Below are 27,848 nucleotides of genomic sequence, written 5' to 3'. Positions count from 1 at the left end.
GCACACAATGAGCTGTCTCACTTAGAACCTACTTACTTTCAGCCTGACGTTTTTATATCACGGTTACTTGTCACTTCGTCATTGGAGCGTTGCTGTAGGAGAATCATTTCGTTGACAGTTGGAGAAACCGTGAAGACAGGCTTGCTCAACTAAATACTTGGACATCTGCTGAAACCCGAATCATGCAGATGTATTCTATCTCTCGTCTCAGCATCAACTTCATCTCCTTCGTCAGTTTAAGTATGTGGACTTACATCACTGTCTCCTGCACGTCTTTGTATGCCCGCCGCCTCATGGAGTACGACGATAAGAAGGTAGTGCAGACTGAAATGCACACCTTCACAAATGGGACCCTGATCGGCTGTGCCAGAGCATGTTTAAGAGAGAAGTACTGTCTCAGTTTTCACTTCTATCGCGACGGGCCAACCTGTCTGACTCTGCGGGAACGTCCTGACAGCGTTATGGTGACGTCAACTGATGACGTCATTGGGTATCAGCTGTTTCAGACTGATAAGCGTAAGTATACAATTTGTGTTTTGCTCAAGTAAATGAACTTGTTTTATGCCGCCTTTAGCAATATTCCAGCAATATCACGGCGGGGGACACCAGAAATAAGCTTCACACATTGTATCCATGTAGGTAATCGAACCCGGAGCGTGACGAACGAACGCTTTAACCTCTGGGCTACCCCACCGACCCGTGTTTAATGATAATGAGTGTGATGGACTGTGGTAGGCAATATTCCAGCAACATCACAGCAGGTACACCAGACATGATAATGGCACGATCAAGCGTAACCATGTTATGAAGCATACAGTATTATGGGTGACAACTTCTTGTTTATTGCATAGAGTGACGTTACACCATCATCCAAGTTCAAGCTTGATAACGGTGTAAGTATCTACACCGAGACGTCACTCTATGAAATAAACAAGAAGTTATCACTCATGAAGTTGTATGCTTCACTATTGACTCACCAACGTGTGGAATGCCGATCAACAAGCGTAACATGCACATACAATTTGAAACAAATATATTAGAATATGTCTCATGTATAATCTTAGTACCTACTACTCATTGTTGCATAATATATCAATTTCTTACATTGCTAAGTTATATGTATGAAGAGAGAATTTATTTGATATTGATCATGACACAATTAAATGGAAAGGTTTAACCTTTGTAATCTCCCTTACGGTTTGTGGCCCGGAAATGTACTTCACTCATTATACCCAAGTGGTCTTGAACGTACATTTTAACCACAATGCTACCCCGTTGTCCACTGTGAAATAAGAAAACAGAGCATTTGTCGGAATCATTTATCAACATTTTGCATCAAGTTGTATAGCATGACTTTCGTTGTTGAGAGATGTAATGCACGTGCAACCCCAACAGTGCTCAAATCAATTTTACTGATAACATGTCACACTCTTATGATAGAGTTCTATTTTTAAGTTAAGAGCTGTGATAATCTAGTAGTGTTACTCTCCTTCGATGACAGGTTTTTGTGTTCTAAATTTATTGTAAATAAAATATTTCCGATGTGACACTAAATATTAACTCACTCCCACTCACTTCGTTCATTCAAGATTGGTCGGGTAGCCTAGTGGTCAAAGCGTTGGCCCTCGTCACGCCATGGAGAAAAATGTATAGTTCTCATGTGGGCATTAATAAATATATGAAACAAAATTTTGTCCGATGACTTACTGCTCGGTATATACATGACTTACAATATTTGATGTACAATATATACAATATCGTGTTTCATTATGTACATTGGTGCGTTATTTACTCACATGGTGATTCCACATTAGCTTTTTGGTGCAGGTTTCTGTTTGTTTTCTAAATCATATTAAATATCAGAAGACCCGTACTGACAGGGTTCGAATCCCCACATGGTACACTATGTTACGTATGAATGGAGATTACCTAGGCAATAAGGTACAATGTGTGAAGCCCATTTCTGGTGTCCCCGCCGTCATATTGCTGGAATATTGCTAAAAGCGGCGTAAAACAAAACTCAGTCAGTCAGTCTTTCATTTGATTGAATATTCAGTACCATAGTTGTCCACGACAAGTCGTAAATTGTTAGAGGCTACAAGGGTAGCACAGTTATTGGCATGGAAAATAAAGAATGTCCCTCAAAGAAACTGGACAAGTTGGGCGCAATCCTTCCATCGTTGCAAGACTCTGGAACAAACATGAGAGTGTGTTTTGGTTGCTAGGCGCCGTTCTTCCAAGACAACGTGAAATTTCCTGGGTAGCAGAGACATTAGGACAACAATACGATTAGATAGGGAGAGTCATGTCCATGTCAGGCGCGTTCATGGGACTTGTTAAGACTGTTGCTTACCAGGGCGCAGTCATGTCCATGGACCAGATGACCGTCATCAAGAATCACAAAGCAGCAGGATATAGGACCAGATGACCCATCAAGCGTCACAAAGCAGCAGGATATAGGACCAGATGACCCATCAAGCGTCACAAAGCAGCAGGAATATAGGACCAGATGACCCATCAAGCGTCAAAGAAAGCAGCAGAATATAGGACAGCAGCAGGATATAGGACCAGATGACCCATCAAGCGACCCACCCATCAAGCGTCACAAAGCAGCAGAATATAGGACCAGATGACCCATCAAGCGTCACAAAGCAGCAGGATATAGGACCAGATGACCCATAAAGCGCAGGATATAGGACCAGATGACCCATCAAGCGTCAGCAGCAGAATATAGGACCAGATGACCCATCAAGCGTCACAAAGCAGCAGGCATATAGGACCAGATGACCCATCAGCAGCGAATGCTTGGCTGTTTGAGGTACAAACCCATCAGCAGGATAAGCGTAGGGACCAGATGACCCATCAAGCTCGAGCTTCTCTGTCACCTAAAGCAGCAGGTCAGTGATATAGGACCAGATGATCCCATCAATGCGTCACCAAAAATCAATGCAAGCAGGATATAGTGACTTGGCCAAAGATGACCCATCAAGCGTCACAAAGCAGCAGGATATAGGACCAGATGACAATGGCATCATCGAAGCGACAGTCAATTTCAATTTGCTAGCAGCTGGGCTAGGACCAGATGACCCATCAAGCACACCTTAAGATAGAGTTCTATTTTCAGATGACCAGATGACCCATCAATTTATTGCCGATGTGACACAAATATTAACTCACTCCTCTTCTTTCATTCGCAGTACATAGTTGTCACGACATCACCCCTAAAAGCGTTGGACATCAAGCGCAATCCTTCCATCGTTCCAAGACTCTAGTGTTACAATGAAGGATAAGATCTTCCAAGACCTGGCATATCCAGGATATAGATAGAACACTGATGAGACGTCAGATGGACTCCATCAAGTCACAAAGGCAGCAGGATATAGGACCAGATGACCCATCAAGCGTCTGAAAGCAGCAGGATATAGGACCAGATGACCCATCAAGCGTCACAAAGCAGCACGACTTCGCTGGAACATTGCATCATGGCGGAGGGTTCACTTTCCCCATGGTAGTTGTTTCTCCCTATATATGGTTGATGGTCGTGACTGGAGACAAAGGAACAAAGGTTCCTCGCAATATTCATGAGACGGTTACCTTTGTGGGGAGGGTCAATCATGTTATGGGGATGCATTTCCTAGGGTTACAAAATGGACTTCATTGCCGTCTTGAATAGGTTGTTCGTGTGCAGGGATGTTACACAAGACAATGCTGGAAAGCCAGTTGAGTTGCAAGACATTATTCGTCAATTCCAGAAACTAGATTGTCCATGGTACTGACAGTTAAGTCTGTTGAAGAAAAATGAAATTCGTAATGTTTTTGCATGAAATGACGTCATTTTACAAACACACTCTTCAAAAAAGAAAAGAATGGCATATGTGATTTTGAGACTCGTGTAGCTGCGACAAAAACAATACAAATATACTATTTATCTCCAAAACCTCATCTTTGAGTGATTGCAATTATAAACAGGTTAAGCGCGGCAATTTAAACTTTTTCCTTGTTGAAGAAGCATTTGAAGAAATATTCGCCAAAACGTCACCAAGAAAAGATGCAAAGCAGAATGCACGTGCAAGTACGCAGAAAACCATGCGGCATCGATCACTATTAAAAGGTAAACGGTGTGTTTAAGTTTGTCATTCGTTTTTGCCTGGAAAACAGGAAACCATCATGCCACGACTGAGTGCCGCCAATCGAAATATCGCCATACGCCGCCTTGAAACTGGGGATCATAGCCTTAAGTTGCCCGACATTTCAACATTCATCAGAGCACCATATCTCACCTTTGGATCTTTTCCTGCATACCAGTTCCGCCAAAGATCGCCCGAGAAGCGGCGGTCCAAGAGCTACCACCCAAGCCCAGGACTGCTACATTCGTCTTGCCACAGCCGTGGAGACTGCACAACGCATCCCTTGTTTGAGAAGTAATTCCGACCACACTATCAGGAATCGATTGTGTGAAGTAGGGTTCCGACCAAGAAGGTCAGTTGTCGCCTCTGTTTTCAGAAACTTCCAACGGCGCAATCACTTGCGGTGGTGTCCAGAACTAGAACCTTAGTCTGGCTCAGTGATGAATCACAATTTATTCTTCAACAGCAAGATGGAAGACAGCGTGTTTACCGTCGGAGAATTGAACGTTTTTGTCCATGATTGCATTCGGTGGAAACAGTGTCATGTTGTGGGGTGCGATATCCAGCACACACAAAATCTGATTTAGTGGTGGTTCAGGGAAATCGGTACATCAACGAAGTCATTGCACGTCGCATGCTCCCGATTATTGACCGACAGAGGGATTTGTTCTAGTATGACAACGCTACTTCACATACGGCAAGCGTAACGGTCCGCTACCTTGCCAACTCTAACGTCAGTGTTTTGCCATGTCCTTCCTGATATAAACCTGATAGAACACCTATGGGATGAACTCGATCGACGTGTACGTCATCGTCAAAACACGCCTCAGACACTTCCACAACTGGCTATCGCATTGCAGGAAGAGTGTGGAAGAAGTCCGCAAGAGCGCCTTCGTCGACTTATCACGTCTGTGCCTGGGCGGTGTCGAGCAGTAATTGCTGCCAAGGATGAACATACAAAGTACTAACTTTGACGCCATCCCGTGGACTCAAGTAAACAGAAACACAACAATAAAGGCTGATATTGTTTCAGCGAACGTTTTGGCTGTAGAGATGGGAATGTTCACCTATTTACCATTGAAACCACATGAAATAACTGCTTTTAAACTAATGCAATAAAATATTCATCTTATTCTTAGTTAAAACATTTATTGAAACCACCCTTCAGTCTGTAATCGAAGCAGACAACATTCATGTTACTGGTACATAAGCCATTAATTTACAAGGGTGTGGAGTCATCCCACAATGACATCCTTACCATTTCAGCTTCCTGACGATGTTAACTTTCCTTGGTCATGTGGACAAGGCGTCCAACTTCGTATCAAGTGATTGGTTCGAATCCCCGCGTGGCACTCGGAAATTTTACAGCCGCTACATTGGCGCCCAACATGGGTCTGATCACGTACATATCAACATTTTTACTAAAATAAGTCCCAGTATCCTCCTATGCAACCCGGGACCTTCCCTTTATTCACGGATGAGTGTGTAGCAGGGCGTGGATTCATCCCACAGATGGCATCCTTACCTTGTCAGCTTGTTGATGCGATTAACCTTTTTGCTCTTGTGGACAAGGCATCTGATTTTGGAGCAGTAGGTGATTGCTTCGAATCCCAAAACGGGATTCGGAAATTTTATCACCGCCACATTAAGGTCAATATAAACAATATACACACGAGCAGCGATGTTGGCTCCATGGATTAGTCCTATTGTACCACGTTGTCCTCTGAGAAGTTGATATGAGATGCAGCAGGAGGCCAGTGTATAGATTTATAAATAGAAGTTACGTGATTTAATTTCGATTCATTTTTTTCAAAGCTTATATTAAGAATATCTAAGAATACAATATGACACCACGGGAAAAATCGTCTTAAAGGGCAAGAACCCCCCGTTGTTCACACTGTCAGGAACACAAACCCTGGTAGCCTTATCTGAACCGAGCCGTGTTTGTACAGACCCATGGGTGATATGAACTATAGTTAGCAATATGATACCTTGTTTTTCAGGAATCATGTTTTCCGTTTCTTTTCTTAGTCTTTCTAGGTACGGGGAAACAGTCGGATTATAAAACTGGCAATCATAGTCTATGTGAACATTCAAAATGTGGTCGAAAAGTGTAATGGAACAAGTGACTGAAGTGTATTTGAGGGACAGACATCGCGAACAGATCTCAAAAACACATCCAAAAGCCCGTTTCTGACACGAGCGCGAATCTCTTGAAGTAAGCCGAGCTCATCTACCTTTCAAGTAGTGCGGGAGAAGAAATAGTTCCCTCTTTAATATGCTGAATCTCCGTTGTTCTAAGGTCTATAGTTAAAACATAGTAAAAAGTACTTAGAAAAATGGTGAAAAACAAGGTAACAAAACATCCAATATGGCTGCCAAATGGTGCCTTGTAGGTACATAGGAACTACACTTGTAGGGATCTGTAGCAGACATTCTGAGGTCTTTGAACAACCATTTTTGAAGATTTTTGGACTGAAAAGCGTAATTTTATTAACAATCTTAAATTATCTGCCCTTTATCCTTGAGTCAAGAAACTTGAGATTTTTGAGCTAACGACTTCAGGATCAGGGGCATCATAATGATTTTTGGGAAACGATTCGGACCACTGGTTCTTGAGTTATGACTAGAACAGCAGGTATAATAATGATAACAAATAATAATATACTCTCCCAAAAAAGAAACGCATATAGGAATTTCAACTGTAATTTTATGTTTATTTTGAAGCATCTTGTAGGCTTTATGAGTCAATGAAATATAGCGATATTGCACACTGGGAATGCAGAGTTATCCGTCTTTGGCACAACTCGAGGAATCTGTCCATCTGGGGAACGCAAGCGTCGGCGAAACGTTCACGTCGACGTCTGTACACCCGCATTCTTCCATCGCGTCATTTCAATATAAATCGTGATTCATCACTGAACCAGATTCTACGACAATTCGGTAGGTTCCAGGCCTGAACGGTGGTGCACCATTGAACTCGATGTCGATGATGTTGTTGCCGAAGCACAGGGCAAAAATAAGGTCTTCTGGCACGTAAACCAGCCTCTCTCAACCTGTTCCTGACGGTCTGTGCAGAAAGCCTCCTCAATCCGGGTATTTGTCGAGCGGTACTGGTCGCCGTAGCTGTTCGATGACGAAGGTGATGTACCCGGATGTAGCGATCCTGTGCCGCAGTGGTCGCTCGAGGTCGCCCACTACGAGGGCATCTGCTACCGCATTCTGCCGGCGATATCTCTCCCAGAGCCGTGAAATGGTGCTTTGGTGAACATTCATGCGTCGGGCAAATGCACGTTGAGACTGGCCAGCTTCAAGCAAACCAATGGCGATATGACTGTTGGCTTCACTTAGAAGTGGCATTTTGCGTTCGTCAACAATATTCCAAATACAGTGAATAATCGACAGAAAGCGATCAACCTTTTATACCCATCATTGAGACTATCTGATCCCCAACTTTCACGTGCATTGCATGTGAATTGTGTATTCTGTGACACTACACGCCGAAATTGAAAATCATGCTGTTAAATACGGGTATTTTACGGATGGTGCGTTTTGTTGTGATGTTTCAAAACATAAACACCATAGGACACATAAACAGAGTAAAACCTTTTGTAAAATGAATCACGTTTTAATTCATGGCTACATGAAATTGCTATTTTCATGATGCGTTTCTTTTTTTGGAGAGTCTATATATCTAATAATATCAATAGGTCTTCAGCCTTTTAAGCATGGTGACCTATATATATCAAAATAACAAGCGCAGGTAGTTATGAATAAATGGAGTTTTCAAGGGTCAGTTATGTTTACATGGCGACAGCGACATTGCTCTGCATATAATCTGAAAGAAGGACCGGTGGGGTAGTCTAGTGGTTAGAGTGTTCTCTTGGGTTCGATTCCCCGCATGGGTACAATGTGTGAAGCCCATTTCTGGTGTCACCCTCTGTAATATTGTTGGAATATTGCTGAAAGCGGCGAAAAACTAAACTCGCTCACTCACTCACTCACTGAAAGTAGCTAAGTTTACAAAACAGAAAATCATTTGTTCTCCAGGTGATCGAGCATTAACACAGTTAATTCTTTCAGCTTTGCCAGTGGTTGGTTCTGACTGTGAACTGGACGTGGACTGCAAGTCTCTGGTCGATGCCCGCTGTCACAACGGTTCCTGCAGGTGTGACGTTGGGCATCGCCTTCATGGAAACATATGTCAGAGTTACTCAGGTACAGACATTGTTTGCAGCAACCATTTTCAATAAACTGTGTTGAAAGTGACAGCCGCAATCGATAGAAAATATTTCCTTTAAACAATAAATGGAATATTATTTATGTTTTCTTTTAACAAGATACCCATGAAAATCCGGGTTAGATTTGATCTACAACAACCCAGGCTTGTCGAAAAATGCGGCTAACGGGATCGAGTGGTCAGGTTTGCTGATTTGGTTAACACGTGTCACGGTATACAATGACCTTTTATCCAGGTCAATGCTCATGATGTCGATCACTGAGTAGTCTGGACCAGACTCTATTATTTACACACCGCCGTCATATAGCAGGAATACTACTGAGTACCTAGTTAAACAACCAACCAACCAGCCAGTCAACCATCCTTCAACAAGGTAACATAAGACATCAAGTGATATTTGGGAATTCACTTTCTTAGTTAATATGTTGAAAGCTAATCTATTGCAAAATGCTCATCGCACGGCGTGTGGGTGTAGATGCCCGATGAGACGTCATCGACACGTGGTAATGAATTTTCCGAACGGGAAATCTCGTATCCCAATTGTATAGATCAATGGTCATGCTATTGATCACTAGACTGTCTGGTCCAGACTCGATTATTTACAGACTGCCGCCATATAGCTGGGATATTGCTGAGTGCGGCTTCTAACAACACACAAACAAACAAACAAACAAACAAAACCTTTATTCATTGAGCGTTTCATGTAATTTTATCCGCTAAATAGCCTTTTACACCCCATGGAACATGGCGAACGTGGTTATTCTCTGCTCGTGAAGCACAGCCAATATTTACGGAAGAATTAAACTCAGGGAATTCAACAATTATTTCGAGAAGACAGAAACTGGCAAAAGGTTGTTCACATTTCAGTGGTCTGTGCGTCATTCCCTGGCTACACCTGGGATGTTGACAGTGGCATGTGCTACAAGATCGAAAGAGAGGGAAAGAACTGGGATGAAGCTGCGAGCGCCTGCCGCTCCACCCAGGGGAATCTCATTAAACCTGACACTGTTGCCAAGATGGGTGTTCTGAGACGGGTAATCGAAGGTATGAAGTGAGTTAAAATTAGCTCTGACTAAGTGTCAACAAAGGACAGTAAAACTGAATGATAAATATCATAGTCAGTAGTAAACAAAAGTAATCGAAAATCTAAATAAGGAATCTGATGTAATTTTCTAACGAATTAGGGATGCAGTTTTACCTTTTAACAGACATTTTATATCGAATTATAATTCGATGATGAAGAATGTTTGGCTAAAGTTTCACCTAATCGCTTTTTTTAACTATCAATGTATCATGAAAATCGTTGAGATGTGAACTATCACCCTCAATCCGTTGAGTTTTGATTGATTGATTTTGGATATATATTTAATCCTAAGGTTATTGTTTAAAGGTTCATCGAGCCTTCAAGCTTTTTATTTTTACACTTTACACTAAATTTTGATTTTAAGTTTAAGCTTAAATTTTTCAGCTTTATCAGTGTTGTTGGAAGTTAACTGTTTATATTTAAAGGTGTCAGTGGCGTGAAGACATTTGAAAAACTATGTGCACACTGGAATATTTCCAAAACAATGTGCCAAGTGAATGTGCTAACTGAAATACTTTTAGAACAATGGGCATACTGAAATGTTGAATTGAGTTTTGTTTTCCATTGCAGATCAATTTTGGATTGGTTTACGCCTTATTCAGACGGAGTGGAAGTGGGCTGACAGTACGGCCTATTCTACGGCCTTTTGGGACCCAGGCGAACCGAATGGAGACGGTCTGTGCGTAAAGATGAGTTTATGAGTGGCATGACGCATCCTGTACAGACAATAAATATTACGCTTGTGAGATAATCCTTGGCTGACTTTCATACTGTACTAATCTATGGGGTTTTGTCTTATATAGCTCCAATGTATGTATCACATACCGTCTTTCCGGTATCATTTTAGTTGAGGTTGATATGATGCCTTAATCATGCCCCTCACTTCGTTATGACGAACCCAGGTTCATCAGTCAGTCTTTAAACCATATACAAATTCATCGTCAGAAAGCATCAGGAATGATTGGGAACCCACTAAGTTCATAACTCTGGGAAACACATACTTGTTCATAGCGTAAACTACTGTCAATATATACACCTGGACAAAAGTTAAGCAACACCAAATTCATATTTCATTATTTTGTTAGCATGACGAAATTTTTGTAAAAATATGTGATTTTAGAAACAATTGTATTTCGTAGATTTTATTTTTTATCGCAAGATAGAGATGATCAAGCATGGAAAACGTATCGTTTACTGGCACCCGTGAGAAGTGAAAAGTCCACTTTAAAGTCGTTAATTTAAAGATTCGTGTTCAGTGTACTCTGTGTTATTAAATCAGAAGTAACTGAAACTTTGTCATGGCAACACGTCGTTTGTCTACTGCCGAAAGTTGGCAGATTATTGGACGTAGAGATAGCGGAATTTCTTTGACAGCTATTGGGGGAAGAACAGGTCGTCACCACTCGGTAATAAGCCGTTTAATTGACAAACATCGACAAACGAATGAGGTGAGGGATCGCCTAAGATCCGGGAGACCGAAAATAACAAGAGAGGACAGACGTTGAGGGTCGTTAGACGAAACCGCTTTGCAAATTAGACACAAATGAGAGATCAAACTGGAATTTGGTGCACTGGAGACGGTTCCATTGGTCAGATGAGTGCATGGTCATTTTGCGGACGTTAGATGGTAGCAGGGAGAATAGAAGACTTTAGATTATCCCTGATGGTAGAGCGCGTGTCTCGAGACAATAGAACAGGAGACTTGCAGCTACAAACATCCAGGGGGATCAGTCATGGTTTGGGGTTGTGTATCCTACGAATGGATACGACTACGACTCTTGTGACAGTCAGAGGGAACCTTAATGGTCAACAATATCAGGATGCCATCTTACGTCCAATTGCTGTCCCTCATATCGATAACCAGCCTCTGCGTGCAAGACCTGTCTACATGGATGACAATGCTAGACCACACAGAGCAAGAGCAGTAACCGAGTTATTGAGACAAGAAACCATCACCTCCCTGCCTTGACCAGCTTGTTGTCCCGGTTTGAACCCGACTTAGCACGTTTGGGACATTTGGGTAGGTCAAGCAGGAACCGTGACCCCCCGGTACAGAATCTGGCTCAGCTGGAAGCAGCACTTTATGCAAAATGGAACAGTTGCCTTGGAGACGCATTCAAAGAATTGTACAGAGTATGAGACGGAGGGTCCAAGCATTCATCAATGCCCGTGGATCCTACACACGATATTAAGTTTTCTTCGCTCAGAATAACTTGTAAATGGACAATGAATATTTCTGACAGCCAAAATGGTCAGTCCCTTACCTAAATTATCCGCATAAGGGATAGTTTTATCATGATATTTTTTTCTGTTAAAATGTACTTTTCAGCAAAGTTTCATTTTCTTCAGTGTGCGCACTTCAAATTATTTTTTTACGTTTGTCATTTGCTATAAAAACACGTTTCTTTTTCTGTTTATAGCACTAATGAAAAATTCCCATATTGTCAAAAGTGATCACTCAGAAAAATATGGGATGTTGCTTAACTCTTTTACAGGTGTATATTTAAATAGTTTGAAACAAATAACCAAAAGCCTGTAAAATTGATTTGTTTTAGAACGGACAACAATACAAAGGCAACTGACCTAATATCAAAGCAGGAGTAATGTTTAATACATAGTGATTATTATGATTATTATGCTTCATAGTTATTATGTCAGTCATCTATACGATGCCATGTCTTTATCTGCGCTTTAGACTGAACGTGACGTTTTAGGAAATTCAGTGTCCCAGCTAGAAAATTTAATCTTCCAAGTAAACAAAATCAGTTTTCAGCTGTGGCTCTTTACTTTCCAGCAGTTGAAGTCATTAGTTTCAATGACCATAGTTTTTCAAAGAGCTGTTAGAAATGTGTTTGTTTTCATACACGTGGCCGCGGATAAACGACTACTTGATTGACTCAAACATAGGCATCATGGCGACTTTTCCTTTTATTGTCATCAGGTTTCTTTGAGACGTAACTCAACTTTTTCGTTTTGAATGCATATTTGGCTCATGTCAATCAAACAGGGCAATGGGGTAGCCTAGTGACTCGTCACGCCGAAAGCCCAGGTTCGATTCCACATGCATTTCCCCCTAGATACAATTCCACCACCCGTGATATTGCTGGAATATTACTAAAACCGGCGTGAAACTAAACACACACGCTCACTCATGTGAATCCACAACCTTTGCCTGGAATGTGGGTCATGACGTCATGTTCAATCGCTTTTCAAAGTCAGGTGTGCCTTTCCAGTGAAAAGGTTTCAGTGAAGACTTTTGTTAAAAGAAAAGTTGAATGGGAATGTTCTGATAAATTTTAATATCAATTCTAACGACACAAATCTAATATAATTGTGATTGAATAAATGAATGTTGTTTTCAAACATATAAAAATGAATTGTATTGCAGTTGAGGCATCAATTGTTGGGTAACTGTAATAAACCACTGGAACACCATGTTCATTGGATGTCTTCTTTAACACATCAATTGTTGGGTAACTGTAATAAACCACTGGAACACCATGTTCATTGGATGTCTTCTTTAACACATCAATTGTTGGGTAACTGTAGTAAACCACTGGAACACCATGTTCAACACATCAATTGTTGGGTAACTGTAATAAACCACTGGAACACCATGTTCATTGAATGTCTTCTTTAACCATGTAATAAACCACTGGAACACCATGTTCATTGGATGTCTTCTTTAACACATCAATTGTTGTGTAACTGTAATAAACCACTGGAACACCATGTTCATTGGATGTCTTCTTTAACACATCAATTGTTGAGTTACTGTAGTAAACCACTGGAACACCGTGTTCATTGGATGCCTTCTTTAACACATCAATTGTTGTGTAACTGTAATAAACCACTGGAACACCATGTTCATTGGATGTCTTCTTTAACACATCAATTGTTGTGTAACTGTAATAAACCACTGGAACACCATGTTCATTGGATGTCAACACATCAATTGTTGAGTTACTGTAGTAAACCACTGGAACACCGTGTTCATTGGATGCCTTCTTTAACACATCAATTGTTGGGTAACTGTAATAAACCACTGGAACACCATGTTCATTGGATGTCTTCTTTAACACATCAATTGTTGGGTAACTGTAGTAAACCACTGGAACACCGTGTTCATTGGATGTCTTCTTTAACACATCAATTGTTGGGTAACTGTAATAAACCACTGGAACACCATGTTCATTGAATGTCTTCTTTAACACATCAATTGTTGGGTAACTGTAATAAACCCCTGGAACACCATGTTCATTGAATGTCTTCTTTAACACATCGATTGTTGGGTAACTGTAATAAACCACTGGAACCTCATGTTCATTGGATGTCTTCTTTAACACATCAATTGTTGGGTAACTGTAATAACTGTAATAAACCACTGGAACACCATGTTCATTGGATGTCTTCTTTAACACATCAATTGTTGGGTAACTGTAATAAACCACTGGAACACCATGTTCATTGGATGTCTTCTTTAACACATCAATTGTTGGGTAACTGTAATAAACCACTGGAACACCATGTTCATTGGATGTCTTCTTTAACACATCAATTGTTGGGTAACTGTAATAAACCACTGGAACACCATGTTCATTGAATGTCTTCTTTAACACATCAAGTGGTGTCATTTGTAATCTGGATTCTTGTGTAATGCACAATGTTAATAAGGCTCTCTAAGTCTCTGATTGACCCGTAAAGTCCCATGTTAGAATTGATCTTCAGCAACCCATAGTTGTAAAAGGGGACTAACGGGATCGGGTGGTCTGACTCGATGAGTTGGTTGACACATGTCATCGTCTCCCAGTTGCGTAGGCTGTTGAGTCCATGTTCAACGCCGTTGAGTCCATGCAGGTAGCAAAGGTATTGTAAGTGCCGATGGTCCCTAGTATGGTGACCTACCTTCAGTTGCTGGAGATCTCCAGCCCGTTGTGTATATTGTATTGTCCATAAAAGTTTGTTTAGTTTTCCAGTTACATGCTAGTTTTAGTTCTCTATCTGTGATAATCTATATAGTTATTTTACTGTCCGTCGTTGGCAGGTTTAATATAATTCAGTTCCGTTCATTGTGAAATCAAAATTTTTAAAGTCACGATATGGCTGAATTATAGTCGAAGAGACTATAAATCTTAACTCACTCACTCAATGATGTTGATATCTGGATTGTCTGGTCTAGACTCGATTATTTACATACCCCCGTCATATAGCTGGCATATACTTGCAACTAATAGAGATTAAATAAAAACAGAGTTTCATATCATATAGCTGCAATATTGCTGAGCCAAAGAATGAAAGAAAGGTCTCTGATCTGCCGGAGTGAAACTTTGACATTGCTGTATAGGAGTAGGATGTTACGTTCTATTATCAGCAGATATCGCTGATAAAAGCAGTGATCATTGTCAGATTTATGACATCTCCCGATCATGTTATATGTATCAAACAATGTCGATGCCAGATGTACCCTCTCCTCTGAACAGAACAAAACATCCATTGACAACATATTGGGATAGTGTCAAGTGCACTGACTGACAGCAGTTTAGTCACTAATCCCCATCCACATGAGCGACATCGTTGACAGCACCAACTTCACTCACCTGTCGTCAGACAATACCTTCAGACCTGTGAAGGTGAGGGTTAGAATGAACCTTCAGTAACCCATGCTTGTCGTAAGATGCGACTAAATGGGATCGGATGGTCAGGCTTGCTGACATGGTTGACAGTTGTCATTGGTTCCCAATTGCGCAGATCGATGCTCATGCTGTTGATCACTGGATTGTATCTGGTCCATGTAGCTGGAATATTGCTGAGTGCTATGTAAACTAAACTCACTCACTCACAAAATACCTTCACAGTTGCCACACTTTACACCACATACTTGTCTCCATAACTGAATGTTTTCTTCGATTTTCTGACAAGCCAGCTTGTGTCAAAAGTAACAGAATTCAAAGTTACGGATGATTTCATTTGATTTCTCAAGGTCAGGTATGTTGGCCTGGATTGTCTGAGACTGACCACTGGCCTCTCCAAAGAATGTTTATTGATGACCTCAACATATTCTTGGTCCCACCGTGGCTGGACCTCGGTGAAAACTTCAAGCATACTGAAGGCGGTAATAAACGGATCAAACCACGTCATGAAATCGTTTAAGGTATTGTGTTAATACCAACGCTTATCACCCACTGAGGTGGTGTTGGAAGTCTCTTTATATTTATTGCGTGACCTACGTTTCATGCTTACTTTTGTGCCATTTCTGGTGTCCACCGCCGTGACATTGCTGGAATATTGCTAAAAGCGGCGTAAAACTAAACTCACCAACTTGAACGAAACACAAACTCTGTTGACGTCACGGACATTCAGACAGGTTGGCCTAACGGGATAGAAGTGTAAACTGAGACAGTACGTCTCTCTTAAAGACACTCTGCCAACGTATATAGTCTTAAGCAGCAATGAGAAAGCCTCCTTTTCCCGTTTATGGACAGACGACTTTATGCAAACAATTAGACTCTGCATAGTTGCTCGTTTTTTTCAAAACATTGAACATTTTTGTCGACATTCTTGTGTTTGAGTTTGTCTCCAACATGCAGCGCCAAGAACACACAGGGCTGACGGTTCACGAGATGCCAAATACATTCACCCAAAAGTAACCTGAATGATCCTCCCTCTTCTACATGTACAAGGATACGTTTCAGATGTTGCATTTCTCTAATCCCAAGACCATTTGGAATGAACACAAAACGGAGAATCACTGGGGATGCTCAATGTGGTGGGAAGAGATGTTGGGAATCTATTCTGAGGACGTCTGGTTTGAAGACATTAATCCCTGATCAGCATAAACCTAATTTCACTTCATCTTCTTCTTTTTCTCTTTCCTCTGATAAATTTTAGGCTGACCAGGTTTTGTACTGCAAATGAATTTCATCACACAAATGTTTTTGTCTGCGTTCCTGTCTTTTCGATAGGTTTGGCATTGGGTTGGCGAGTTTCTGGAATAACCTACAGGAAATGATATTCCAATGCTAATGTTCCATCTTGATCACATGTGTGTGGTAGTGTTCAATGCATGCGGATATGAAAAGGGTCCCAGTAAGCAATGTCAATATGCTGGAAATGAGTGTTTTGATAAATGTCTGTATGAATCGCAACAAGATAGATTGTTTTTATTATTTGTGATTGACTAAACAATTGATTGGTTTCAAATATTGACAAACAATGTGTTTATCAACTAAGACAAGCAAGAAAGCAGTATTGGCTTTGTGTTAAGGTTTTGATAGCTTTTAGTATGAGATATATTTATATATTTGGAGACCCCATTCATCATGCTAGCCAGATAAATCTTATTTTTTTGGGGGGTGAGGTTAAGTTCAACACGAACTCTGCGATCAGCCTTAGAATTCACACGGAGTATAACACATGGAAGAGACGGCCTCCGTGGTGTAGTGGTTAGAGCGTCCGCCCGGAGAGCGGAAGGTCGCGGGTTCGATCCCCGACCGCGTCATACCAAAAGACGTTAAAATATGGTACTTGTTGGTCCCTGCCTGGCGCTCGGCATTATTGGGTACAACTGGTCTGTTCGGCTCAGAGTCAGTATACTGTGTCTGAGTGGGGTATTCATGCTTCACTGCAGCATGGTGTATCAGTGAGCTATCACAATAAGACCAGCTTAAGTCTGGGCTAGTACAAGCAGCCGCACATACACATACACACGCATGCACGTCGTCATATGAGCGAAATATTCTCAAGCACGACGTTAAACCCAATTTCACCTCACCTCACCTCACCTCACACATGGAAGAAAGCACAGCAATCAACCGACGCAAGCTCAGTTCTCAGCATGAACTATGCATGTTGTAGTAAAGATAACACTGGGCGTCTGGTGCAGTTGTTGAAAACATTCAAGTTGAATTGGTACATACGCAAACAGCCATTAATGTTTCGCATCTTATTCCTTTGCATGAAACTCTCTTAAGATGTATTATGCATAAGCTGCAGAGGAACGAACTACTTAGCGGACACTAATTGACTTTATGACAAATGAACTGCTCCTTTCTAAAACCACTCATGCTAAAATATCCATAAAGACATTTTGAAACACCATTATAACGATCAAAACGTCTGTCCTTTCAGTTGTCACTTTGGGCTTTCGCTACATTCACTTTGCGTCCTCAAAATGACTTAAAAGGCTGAAAACACGCGTTCGTTACAATAAGAACCTGACCCGATGCATGAACGCATGATTGACGCCCTTACAAAAGCTAACTGTGTGAGTATCAGTATTCCTATTCAGTTACGAGACTAGAAAGACATTGTGATTCACAACCGTCCCTTCTTGTATGACTTCTTTGATTGATATTCTCGAAGTTCAGGAGATGACCTATGAGGACATTGTTATAGATATACGACTTCTTTATTCTGTACAGGCGACGTTTTAACAAAGATTCTAATGTCGTTGGAAAACAAGTGGTAGATGAGAAGTCAGTTGGGTGCTTCTACAGCGTTCGAAATAACCACTAGCCCGTCAGCCTGATGCTAGGTAAAACTTCCCCGGGCTAGTAAAAATGGAATGACAGGGAGACCGGTTCGCTAGTGTAAATTTTCTGTCTGTGAAAAATTATCTTCATAGCCTTTTTTTATTAAAAATTCCTAATCTTTTAGTATTTTTGTTTTGCTTTCAAGCCAACAATTCTGAAACTACACAGAAAAACTGAAATCATAACCCGTTTCTAAGACGCGTCGTGATTGGTCAGTGTTAAGAAATAAATACCAATCAAAATAGCCGGCGCATCCTTCATCATTTGCGACTGGCGCCATGTAAACAAACATGATGACAATTGTGACAGTTGTTTTGATTATGACTCAGGGTGGTCTGATAATGAATGTGATGATGATCTCATTAACCTTGGTCAGTCATCCTGCGAGGGTACGTAATTCCCAAAACATTTCAAGTGAGTTTAAGTGTACCAGGTTTTTAATCGTAGTTTTTAATGTATGGCTAAATCTCAGTATCAACACCAATGGCTGAAGGGATGGTGTAAATCCAGCTAGGGTCCATGCAGGTAGCAAAAGTAATGTAAGTCCCCATGGGCCTTAGTATGGTGATCTACCCTCAGTTGTTGGCGATCTATGGCCCGTTTTTATATTGTATTGTTTTCATAATTAAAATAGTTTTACATGTTCATGATAGTTTTAGACTCCATCTGTGATACTTAAGTTATTTTACTGTCCTTCGTTGACAGGGTTTTATATATTATATGTATGTATTATAAATTATAAATTTAGAACTAGTTTTAGTCACGATATGGCTAAAATATTGCCGATGCGACTTTAAATCCTAACTCACTCACTCACTTGGTCAGTCAGGCCTTGAGTCTGATTGACTGACAGAGTGCTTAACTGAACTGTCACTGTTTGAATAGTTATAAACCAGAAATTTGTGCTGAATCATCACGTCCTGACAATTTGTAACGTTGATGTTGAACTTTGAACTTTATAAAAGAAATAATAAATAAATCATTTTGAGAGTTTTGTATCTTCATTTAGTTTGGCTAGTAAATTTTCATTCGGGCTAGTCACTTTTAAAACTTCCTAGCCCGGTTTGCTAGTGATCCTGAAAAAAATATTTATACACTGTGCTTATATACATGAAATGCTTATACAATAGATGAGGGATGAGGTGGAAATGAGTTGTATATACAATAGACGAAGTTGATAACACAGAAGGTATACAGGGTTAGGAAGTGAGTGAATGAGTTTAGTTTCACGCTGCTTTTAACAATATTCCAGCAATATCACGGCGGGGGGACACCAGAAATGGGCTTCACACATTGTACCCATGTGGGGAATCGAACCCGGGTCTTCGGCGTGACGAGCAAACGCTTTAACCACTAGGCTACCCCGCCGCCCCAGGGTTACATGTAAGCAGGTTTGATTGGAAGCCATTTGAGAAGATGTACATTGGTTGTATGATAAAAGATTAAGAATGTTAAGGCAGCCAGTAGGGAATGATTTAGGTTGTTTACTTAGGGTATAAGGAAGTTGTTGGGAAGACAGTAGCGAAGTGATAATACTTAAGAGATAATGTACAGTGGTTGAGTAAAGTTACAGGAAATAATTCTGGGAATCAATAACTGGATGACTCCATCTCTACTGAAAAAATATACAGAGGATAAAATAGCTCAATGTTTGCTTCTAACATGTTTCTACTGTACCAATATTCTCGAATAGCAATACACTTACCCTCCATGTTGGAAATGCCTGATGATATTTTAGAAATAGAACGCCCATGTCATTTACTATTCAGTTTGGGTAGGGAGACATTTGCCAGCTATGACATTTATGTAAGGGAGACATGTTATACCTTGTGTAGGTAAGGGGAATGCAAGCTACGTAATTTATTTAGGAGACATGTGATACCTTGTAGAGGTAGAGGGAATGTAAGTCATTATTAAATACTTTAATTTCATTGGTCAATGACACTTTAACATGTTTACGTGTGACACTCCCCGGAGGGTAACAACTAAAAAAAATATTACCCGCTGCCACGGTAACCGCCAAACTCTCCGCCAAGGAGCTTTATCGCTGACAATCGTATGACGTCATAATATGACGCATGCAGTGCACGGAGTTAGAAAACCGTTCGATTAGCTGTTTATGAGTTCACTATGTACACATTATTTCTATTTTACCAACTTTCACTGCTGTATTTAAACTATTGTATTCATTGAATCGTTTCTACACTCAACTTAAACACTCAAATTAACCATCTTTATAGCAGTGTTAATCTTGTCAGAATATGTTTCACTGATTTTAAAAATCCAGTCGAGAGGCAGAGGCCATTTTGTTTATATATCATATAGTCGGTAGCTAGCTTATCGATCTTCAAAATCAAATAAAATGATATTTTTTAGATTTAACATGGCGGTGATATAAAGACGTTGTAATCTTCTCTCTCAGGTAATACGGTCTGATGTACGCCTCTTTGTAGCAGTGTCACCCTACCCGGCAGGCGAGGGATAACACTGCAACAAATATGCCTACATCAGACCGTATTACCCGAGAGAGAAGCTTGCATATTTTATTAGGTTTAAGTAAAGGAAACATACGATACCATGTTTGGGGAGAGGGAATGTAAGCCATTATGTTTAGGTAAAGGAGACATGGGGATACCTTGTGTTCGAAATGGTTAAAGAAAACTATGATGGTCAGATAACGCCATGTTTATTCCTGTGAGGGAGTACTTTATAAAACAGAAAATATAGAGATACATACATCTGAAACACTCATTACCTTAAAACCCGTGAAGTTCCGGGTTAGAATGAGCCTTCAGTAACCCATGCTTGTCTCCACCCGTGAAGGTCCGGGTTAGAATGAGCCTTCAGTAACCCATGCTTGTCTCCACCCGTGAAGTTCCGGGTTAGAATGTGCCTTCAGTAACCCATGGTTGTCTCCACCCGTGAAGGTCCGGGTTAGAATGTGCCTTCAGTAACCCACGCTTGTCTCCACCCGTGAAGGTCCGGGTTAGAATGAACCTTCAGTAACCCATGCTTGTCTCCACCCGTGAAGGTCCGGGTTAGAATGTGCCTTCGTAAGAGGCGACTAACGGGATCGGACGGTCAGGCTCGCTGACTTGGTTGACGCATGTCATCGGTTCCCAATTGCGCAGATCGATGCTCATGCTGTTGATCACTGGATTGTCTGGTCCAGACTCGATTATTTACAGACCGCCGCCATATAGCTGGAATATTGCATAGTGCGGCGTAAAACTAAACCTACTCACTCACTCATTACCTTAAAGGGAAAACAGCTGCTGCTCAAACATGTCTCTCAATGGTTGACTTGACTGAGTAAAGCCCTCATAAAATATCTCACGCAGAAATACCATCTGCCTGGTCCATGTAACTACCAATAATCCTCACAGTCATGGAAGAACCATTTGCGTGTTGTGTACTGATTGTAACATTGTTTGTTTCGCTTGTTTGTTGTTTATCGCCGCACTCAGCAGTATTCCAGCTATATGACGGCAGTTTGTTAATTATCGATTCTGGACCAGACAATTCTGTGACTGACATTATGAACGCCGAGCTACGCAGTCAGCGAGCCTGATCCAGTCTGTCACCACTGACGACAAGCATGAGTTGCTGAAGAACAATTAGAACAAGTGTGGCCATGTAATTAACAGCCGAAAAGGGCATGTATCCATGCTACAAACAAACACCTAAAGTCCGTTTGGCTCAAAATCGGACCGATGAATTGCAATCTAACTCGAAAACAACTAAACATAGAATACTCAATGAAACACTGATCATAATCAAAACATCAGACCAACTCTGTGTTTTTTTTGCAGAATTTATGTCCTAAAAGTAAAGAGGTTGTTTAACAAGCTATCATTAAGATTTTGACACAGTTCACTATTTGTTACGAGGGAGGACTGCAAAGGGAGGAACAGCCAGGTGTACGCGGAGAGCACGTGCACAAGTGCCGACAAAGTCATTGATTCATTAACCTGTGCTGTGCTGTCTCCATCCTTTCTTGCACACTTGGCTGTTCCCCCCTTTGCACCCATCCCTCGTAACAAATAGTGAACTGTGTAAAGATTTTAATGATAGTTTGTTAAACAACTTTTTTATTTTTTGGACATAAATTCTGAAAATCTCTTCTATAGTCTGTTTGGCTCAAAAGCGGACTGAAGAATTGCAATCTAACTCGAAAACTAATAAACTTATAACACTCCATGAAACGTTGATCATAATCAAAACATCAGACCAACTCTGTGATTTGTGAGCAGAATTTATGTCCTAAAATTAAAAAAGTTGTTTAACAAACTATCACTAAAATATTAGAGAAGCATGTGCACAAGTGCCGACAAAGTTAATGATTCATTAACCTGTGCTGTGCCGTCTCCATCCTTTCTCGCACACCTGGCTGTCTCTTTCTCTGCACTCCTCCCTCGTGCAAAATAGTGAACTGTGTCAATATTTTAGTGATAGTTTGTTAAACAACTTTTTTAATTTTAGGACATAAATTCTGCACACAAATCACAGAGTTGGTCTGATGTTTTGATTATGATCAGCGTTTCATTGAGTACTATATGTTTCGTAGTTTTCGAGTTAGATTGCAATTCATCGGTCCTATTTTGAGTCAAACGCACTATAGTTACAAGTGCACATAATCAGTCCTTTGAAAGATTGATTGGGAAAACAACCTCAAACCATCTGCGTCTGGACAAGTTGAACCTTCTCAACAAAAGGCCGCCGTGATATTGCTGGAATATTGCTAAAAGCGGCGTAAAACCAAACTCACTCACTCACTCAACAAAAGGCGCTGTAGATTAAAAAAATATTTGGTTCCCTTTTGCAGAGAGTGAGTGAGTATGGTATGACGACTTTCACAGTTATTTGTAATATTTGGGTATGGATCTTCACAACTCGTACATTTGAATATGAATAACTTAGAAATGCAAACTTAATAGTTTAGTGACTAGTGTTTTCTGCCCCTCGTTCAGCCTGTCCCAAAGGAAAGGTTTCAGGAAGTCTTCCCACCACATAGCAGCCAGGGCGTTCAGACAGGAGGACATTGTGCTACAAGAAGGTGCAAGAAGGGGTATTATCACAAAGCAATGCGTGTATGAAAATAGATAAACAAAAAGATGGTAAGTTTGATTTCTGACCCTTGACCTACCTGAGTATTTTCTACATTTACAAAAATATATTATTTAATATTTATATGATATTACTATTCCTATCTGAACAGTTCCTACCTGTGTGCGCCACTACACTGAACAGTTACTACCTGAGTGTTCCACCAAACTGAACAGTTACTACCTGAGTGTTCCACTAAACTGAACAGTTACTACCTGAGTGCCCCACTAAACTGAACAGTTACTACCTGAGTGCTCCACTAAACTCACTCACTCACTCACACCTGAGTGCTCCACTAAACTGAACAGTTACTACCTGAGTGCTCCACTAAACTGAACAGTTACTACCTGAGTGCTCCACTAAACTGAACAGTTACTACCTGAGTGCTCCACTAAACTGAACAGTTACTACCTGAGTGCTCCACTAAACTGAACAGTTACTACCTGAGTGCTCCACTAAACTGAACAGTTACTACCTGAGTGCTCCACTAAACTGAACAGTTACTACCTGAGTGCTCCACTAAACTGAACAGTTACTACCTGAGTGCTCCACTAAACTGAACAGTTACTACCTGAGTGCTCCACTAAACTGAACAGTTACTACCTGAGTGCTCCACTAAACTGAACAGTTACTACCTGAGTGCTCCAAACTGAACAGTTAAAGTGCCCAACTAAACTGAACAGTTACTACCTGAGTGCTCCACTAAACTGAACAGTTACTACCTGAGTGCTCCACTAAACTGAACAGTTACTAGCTGAGTGTTCCACTGAACTGAACAGTTCCTACCTGTTAGCGCAACTGCACTGACCAGTCACTACTTTAGTGTTCCATTAACTCATTCACTCACTCACTCATTCATACCTAAGTGTTCCTTCCACTGAAGTGAACAGTTCATACCTGAGTGCTCCACAAAACTGAACAGTTCCTACCTGAGTGTTCCACTAAACTGACCAGTCCCAACCTGAGTGCTCCACAAAACTAAACAGTTCCTACCTCAATGCTCCCTAGCTCAGTGCTAATCTGTAATGAACAGTTCCTACTTGTGTGTGGCACTATAATTAGCAATTCTTACCTGAGTGCTCCACTGAAGAGACAAGAGATGGACAATCCTGGGAGACCGGGATACCCCAGCACCTCCATCACAAAGTAAGGTATCAGCTGGAACGGAAAGAGTGAGTGATTGCGTGAGTGTTGTTTTACCTCATTTATTGACGACCATGGATATCAAAAATGGGTTTCAAACAGTTGTTGTAAGTAGGAAATCGAACACTGCCCTTGAACGCTCGAACCTTTCCATCTCACGAGAGTTCGGTTGCTCAACATGATAAAATACATTCACACTTTTTTCATTCAGACAATGATACTCATTTTGTTGTGTTTGTTTGTTGTTTAACAACGCTCTCAGCAATATTTCAAGCTATGTGACGGGAACCTATGAATAATCAACTCTGGATCAGACAATCCAGTGGCCAACATCATATGCATCGATCTTCGCAATTGGGAAACGATGATATTTGTTAATGACGTTAGCGAGCCTGACCATCTGATCCCGTTAGTCGCCTCTTACGACAATGATAGGTTGATGAAGATCAATTCTAACTCGGATCTTAATGGGTAGCTCATTCTGTGATGACGTACCTGGCTTGAAGTACTGATGTAGTGGCTTACATATTTTGTAAGAGTAATAGATTCCAGACAGAGAGACGATGGTCAACAGGATGTTGATACCAATCACTTTCATCACCCCAGTTCTGCAATCAAAGATTGTGATACATCGGTCAAACCTAATACAACAAAGCACAAACATATTATATTACGTTAAGTGTCAAAATAGTCCAAACTTAAATTCTTAAGTCGAATAAAATCAGGCCAATTAAATCTTCGATTCCGAAGAATATAACTGGACGCAATCTGCGGATAAAATCTATAGTAAAGCATCTATTAAGATAATGTCCACAACAATCATTGTTCTCTTGCAACAAGGTGCTGGTAAAACAGTGTTATCAGTTATCACTCAACTCATGAATATTTAACAGGTTCCAGGCAACCTCCTTGTGGTGGGTACTTGGTAACGCTAATAGTTCTTCAGCCCTGTGTGGACCCGGGAGCATATAGGTCTACAGCACCCAATTGCTGGTGTCGGTAAGACGAATTGGCCAACGTGTTTGCCGTGGGTTGCGCCCCTGTGTCGGTGGAGGGTGGTAATCTGGTGGTTGAGGACAATTGGAGCCTGGAACCGTGTTCCATTTGCCCAACACACCATTTTTATCATGACTTCACCTAGATGGGTGGTAGAATTGGCCAGATTCTCGGCTGGTCACGCCAAGCCCTGTGCATGATGACTATATTTGCACATTTTACTTATTATTGGGTCTTGGTAATTTCGATTTCTACTGTATAAATGATTGATTATGTTATATTACCTAGAGTCCTATGCCAGAAGGTGGTGGCTCGTGGGGAATCTGGTGATGTTGACCTGTGAATAATGTATGTCTCCAATTCTGTTTCATAGGCTGAACCAGTCATATTCTCTGGAGTATAACACCCCTCTACCCCTGGTGTCAGCATCTTGGAGATCCGGTGCATATTGACACTGTCCTTGATGACACTCCGTGGTGGGTAGGGAGCAGGGGTACCGAACTTTTTCCTTTCATCATGGCACTTCAACCTTCTGGTTCATCTCGAAAAGAAAAGACGTTTAGAGGATCTAGATCCCTCTGCTAGAAACATTGGGCTCGATTTCTGATAATTGAAGCTGCTGATTTTCTTCCAATCAAGTTAAACCTGTTTGCTATTTCAAAGGCTATCTCCGGCATTTGTGGAGCAGTAAAAATGTTACTCGTCTCCATAGTGGCTCGCTTCTATGTGGAAGTGATCACTTCCCCACCATTCTCAAAACAATCATCCCTGGTGATGATCCATCTTTATCAAGAAGGAACTTCGCCAGGGCTGAATGGTCATTATATCAGAGACTATGTGCTGATCATTTACAACACGATTTTTTTGCGAATAGAGAAGATCATATACACCTGTTTTGGATATGCTTAATGACATTGCTTACAAAACTATACCCAAGTCCTTTGCAATTTCATATATTCGTAAACCATGGTTTACTAATGACTGTAAACAGGTCAGAAAGTGCAGGGAGAAAGTTGAAAAATATTTTTGCTAACATTTTTCAGTCCAAATTTAGATACAGTTAAAATTTTAAATGCTAAGGCTCGAAACACATTTAAACAGAATAAGCGTTAGTCTTGGAGGAAGTATGTTTCCAACATTAATTCACGCACACCGATTTCAAAGGTGTGGAACATGATTCAAGGAATGAAAGGCAAAGGCTCAATATCCACTTTTCACCATCTTAAAGACGGTGAAAGTGTCAATAAGACGGTGACAATTTATTAAGCTGAAACCCTCGCCAAGCATTCTTCTTCGTCAAATCATGTCCCAGAGTTTAAAAAAATTAGAAACAAGAGGAGAAGAAACAGAATAAATTTTAAACAGGACAATGGCGAAGATTATAATGAAAAATATTTTTATTACATGCGCTCCATGGTGCCCTTGAACAAGCTCATGATACAGCAACAGGGGCTGATAATATTCACTGTCAGCTCTTGAAGCATTTGCCTTATTCATCTCTGGAAATCCTTTTGGAAATATGTGATCACATATCCGTAAAACCATGGAACAAATGGTAAATAATAATTAACATTGTATCTTGAAACCAATAACCTTATAACTTTTCTTCCACATATCATATAATATCTCAAAAATAAATGCATGAAGGCCCTTGACTTGTTGAAAGTCATCATCATCATCATCATCATCATCATCATCATCATCATCATCATCATCATCATCATATATTATGAAAACATTTATATAGCGCCAATTCCAGTAGCGCTCTCCGAACAACTCAAGAAAGAAAAGTTAGACACTGTATGTTTTCTTAAAAAGGTATGTCTTCAGTTTGGATTTGAAAATCTTCAGGTTGATTATTGTCCTTAACTCCAGTGGAAGTTGATTCCAGAGACTGGGTCCTGCCACCTGAAATGATTGATCCCAAACCTGGTGCTGGACCTAAAGTGTGGGACAACAAGAAGACCAAGATTTTCAGATCGGAGACTTCAGTGGGGCTGATATCTGGTGATCAGGTCAGATAGATACTTTGGAGCTAGGTTATTGAGACACTTGAAAACCAAAATATTGAGTTTGTATTGGATTCTGTCTGATATGGGAAGCCAGTGTAATCTCTGCAGAACAGGCGTTAAGAGAGAGTATGTCTGTGATCTGGAGACACGTCTAGCAGCAAAATTCTGTATGCGTTGCAGCTTTCCTATTCAGAATTGAGGCAGGCCATAGAGTAGACAGTTGCAGTAGTCCACCCGAGATGAAATATACGCATGGATCAATGAACAGGTTGTCCTCTCATCAAGGTAGCGCCGGATTTGCGAGATGTTCCGTAAGTGGTAGAATGACTTGCTGCATACTGACTTAATATGAGCACCCAGAGATAAGTGGGAGTAAAAAAATGACACCAAGGTTTCTAGCCTCAGGACTTGGGACAATGATATGACCATCAATATGGAGGTCTGGTAGAGGAAGATGTTCAGCAACTCGCTTTGAGGTAATGATGAGAACTTCTGTTTTCTCTCCATTTAGCTTCAGCCAGTTTGTTGTTATCCAATGTTTGATTGCCTGTACGCAGCTCTCAATTTGTGCATATGCTGCAGTGGATGACAGGCGACAAGTTGGCTTGA

General features: G+C 40.8%; 1 protein-coding gene across 1 annotated transcript; it reads left to right on the top strand.

The window, feature by feature from the left end:
• The first annotated feature begins 127 nt into the window (after positions 1 to 127).
• Positions 128 to 27,848, top strand: LOC124289165. The gene is made up of 6 exons (XM_046725776.1): positions 128 to 516; positions 8,211 to 8,345; positions 9,235 to 9,411; positions 10,022 to 10,075; positions 27,103 to 27,242; positions 27,822 to 27,848. The coding sequence occupies exons 1-6, from the start codon at positions 183 to 185 to the stop codon at positions 27,846 to 27,848; spliced, it is 867 nt and encodes a 288-aa protein (XP_046581732.1). The 5' UTR covers positions 128 to 182.

Source organism: Haliotis rubra, unplaced genomic scaffold (genome assembly GCF_003918875.1).
Source record: "Haliotis rubra isolate DU_JTF1 unplaced genomic scaffold, ASM391887v1 Scf435, whole genome shotgun sequence".
Classification (NCBI taxonomy): domain Eukaryota; kingdom Metazoa; phylum Mollusca; class Gastropoda; order Lepetellida; family Haliotidae; genus Haliotis; species Haliotis rubra.
This window is presented reverse-complemented; position numbering and strand designations above follow the sequence as displayed.

What these genes read in the sequence shown, in the direction of transcription:
- LOC124289165 (XM_046725776.1), top strand. Translation starts at nt 183, where the DNA reads ATGCAGATGTATTCTATCTCTCGTCTCAGCATCAACTTCATCTCCTTC. An exon ending in CATATGTCAGAGTTACTCAG is followed by an intron (nt 8,346 to 9,234) that starts GTACAGACATTG and finishes TTCACATTTCAG; the next exon opens with TGGTCTGTGCGTCATTCCCT. An exon ending in GGCTGATATCTGGTGATCAG is followed by an intron (nt 27,243 to 27,821) that starts GTCAGATAGATA and finishes CATATGCTGCAG; the next exon opens with TGGATGACAGGCGACAAGTT.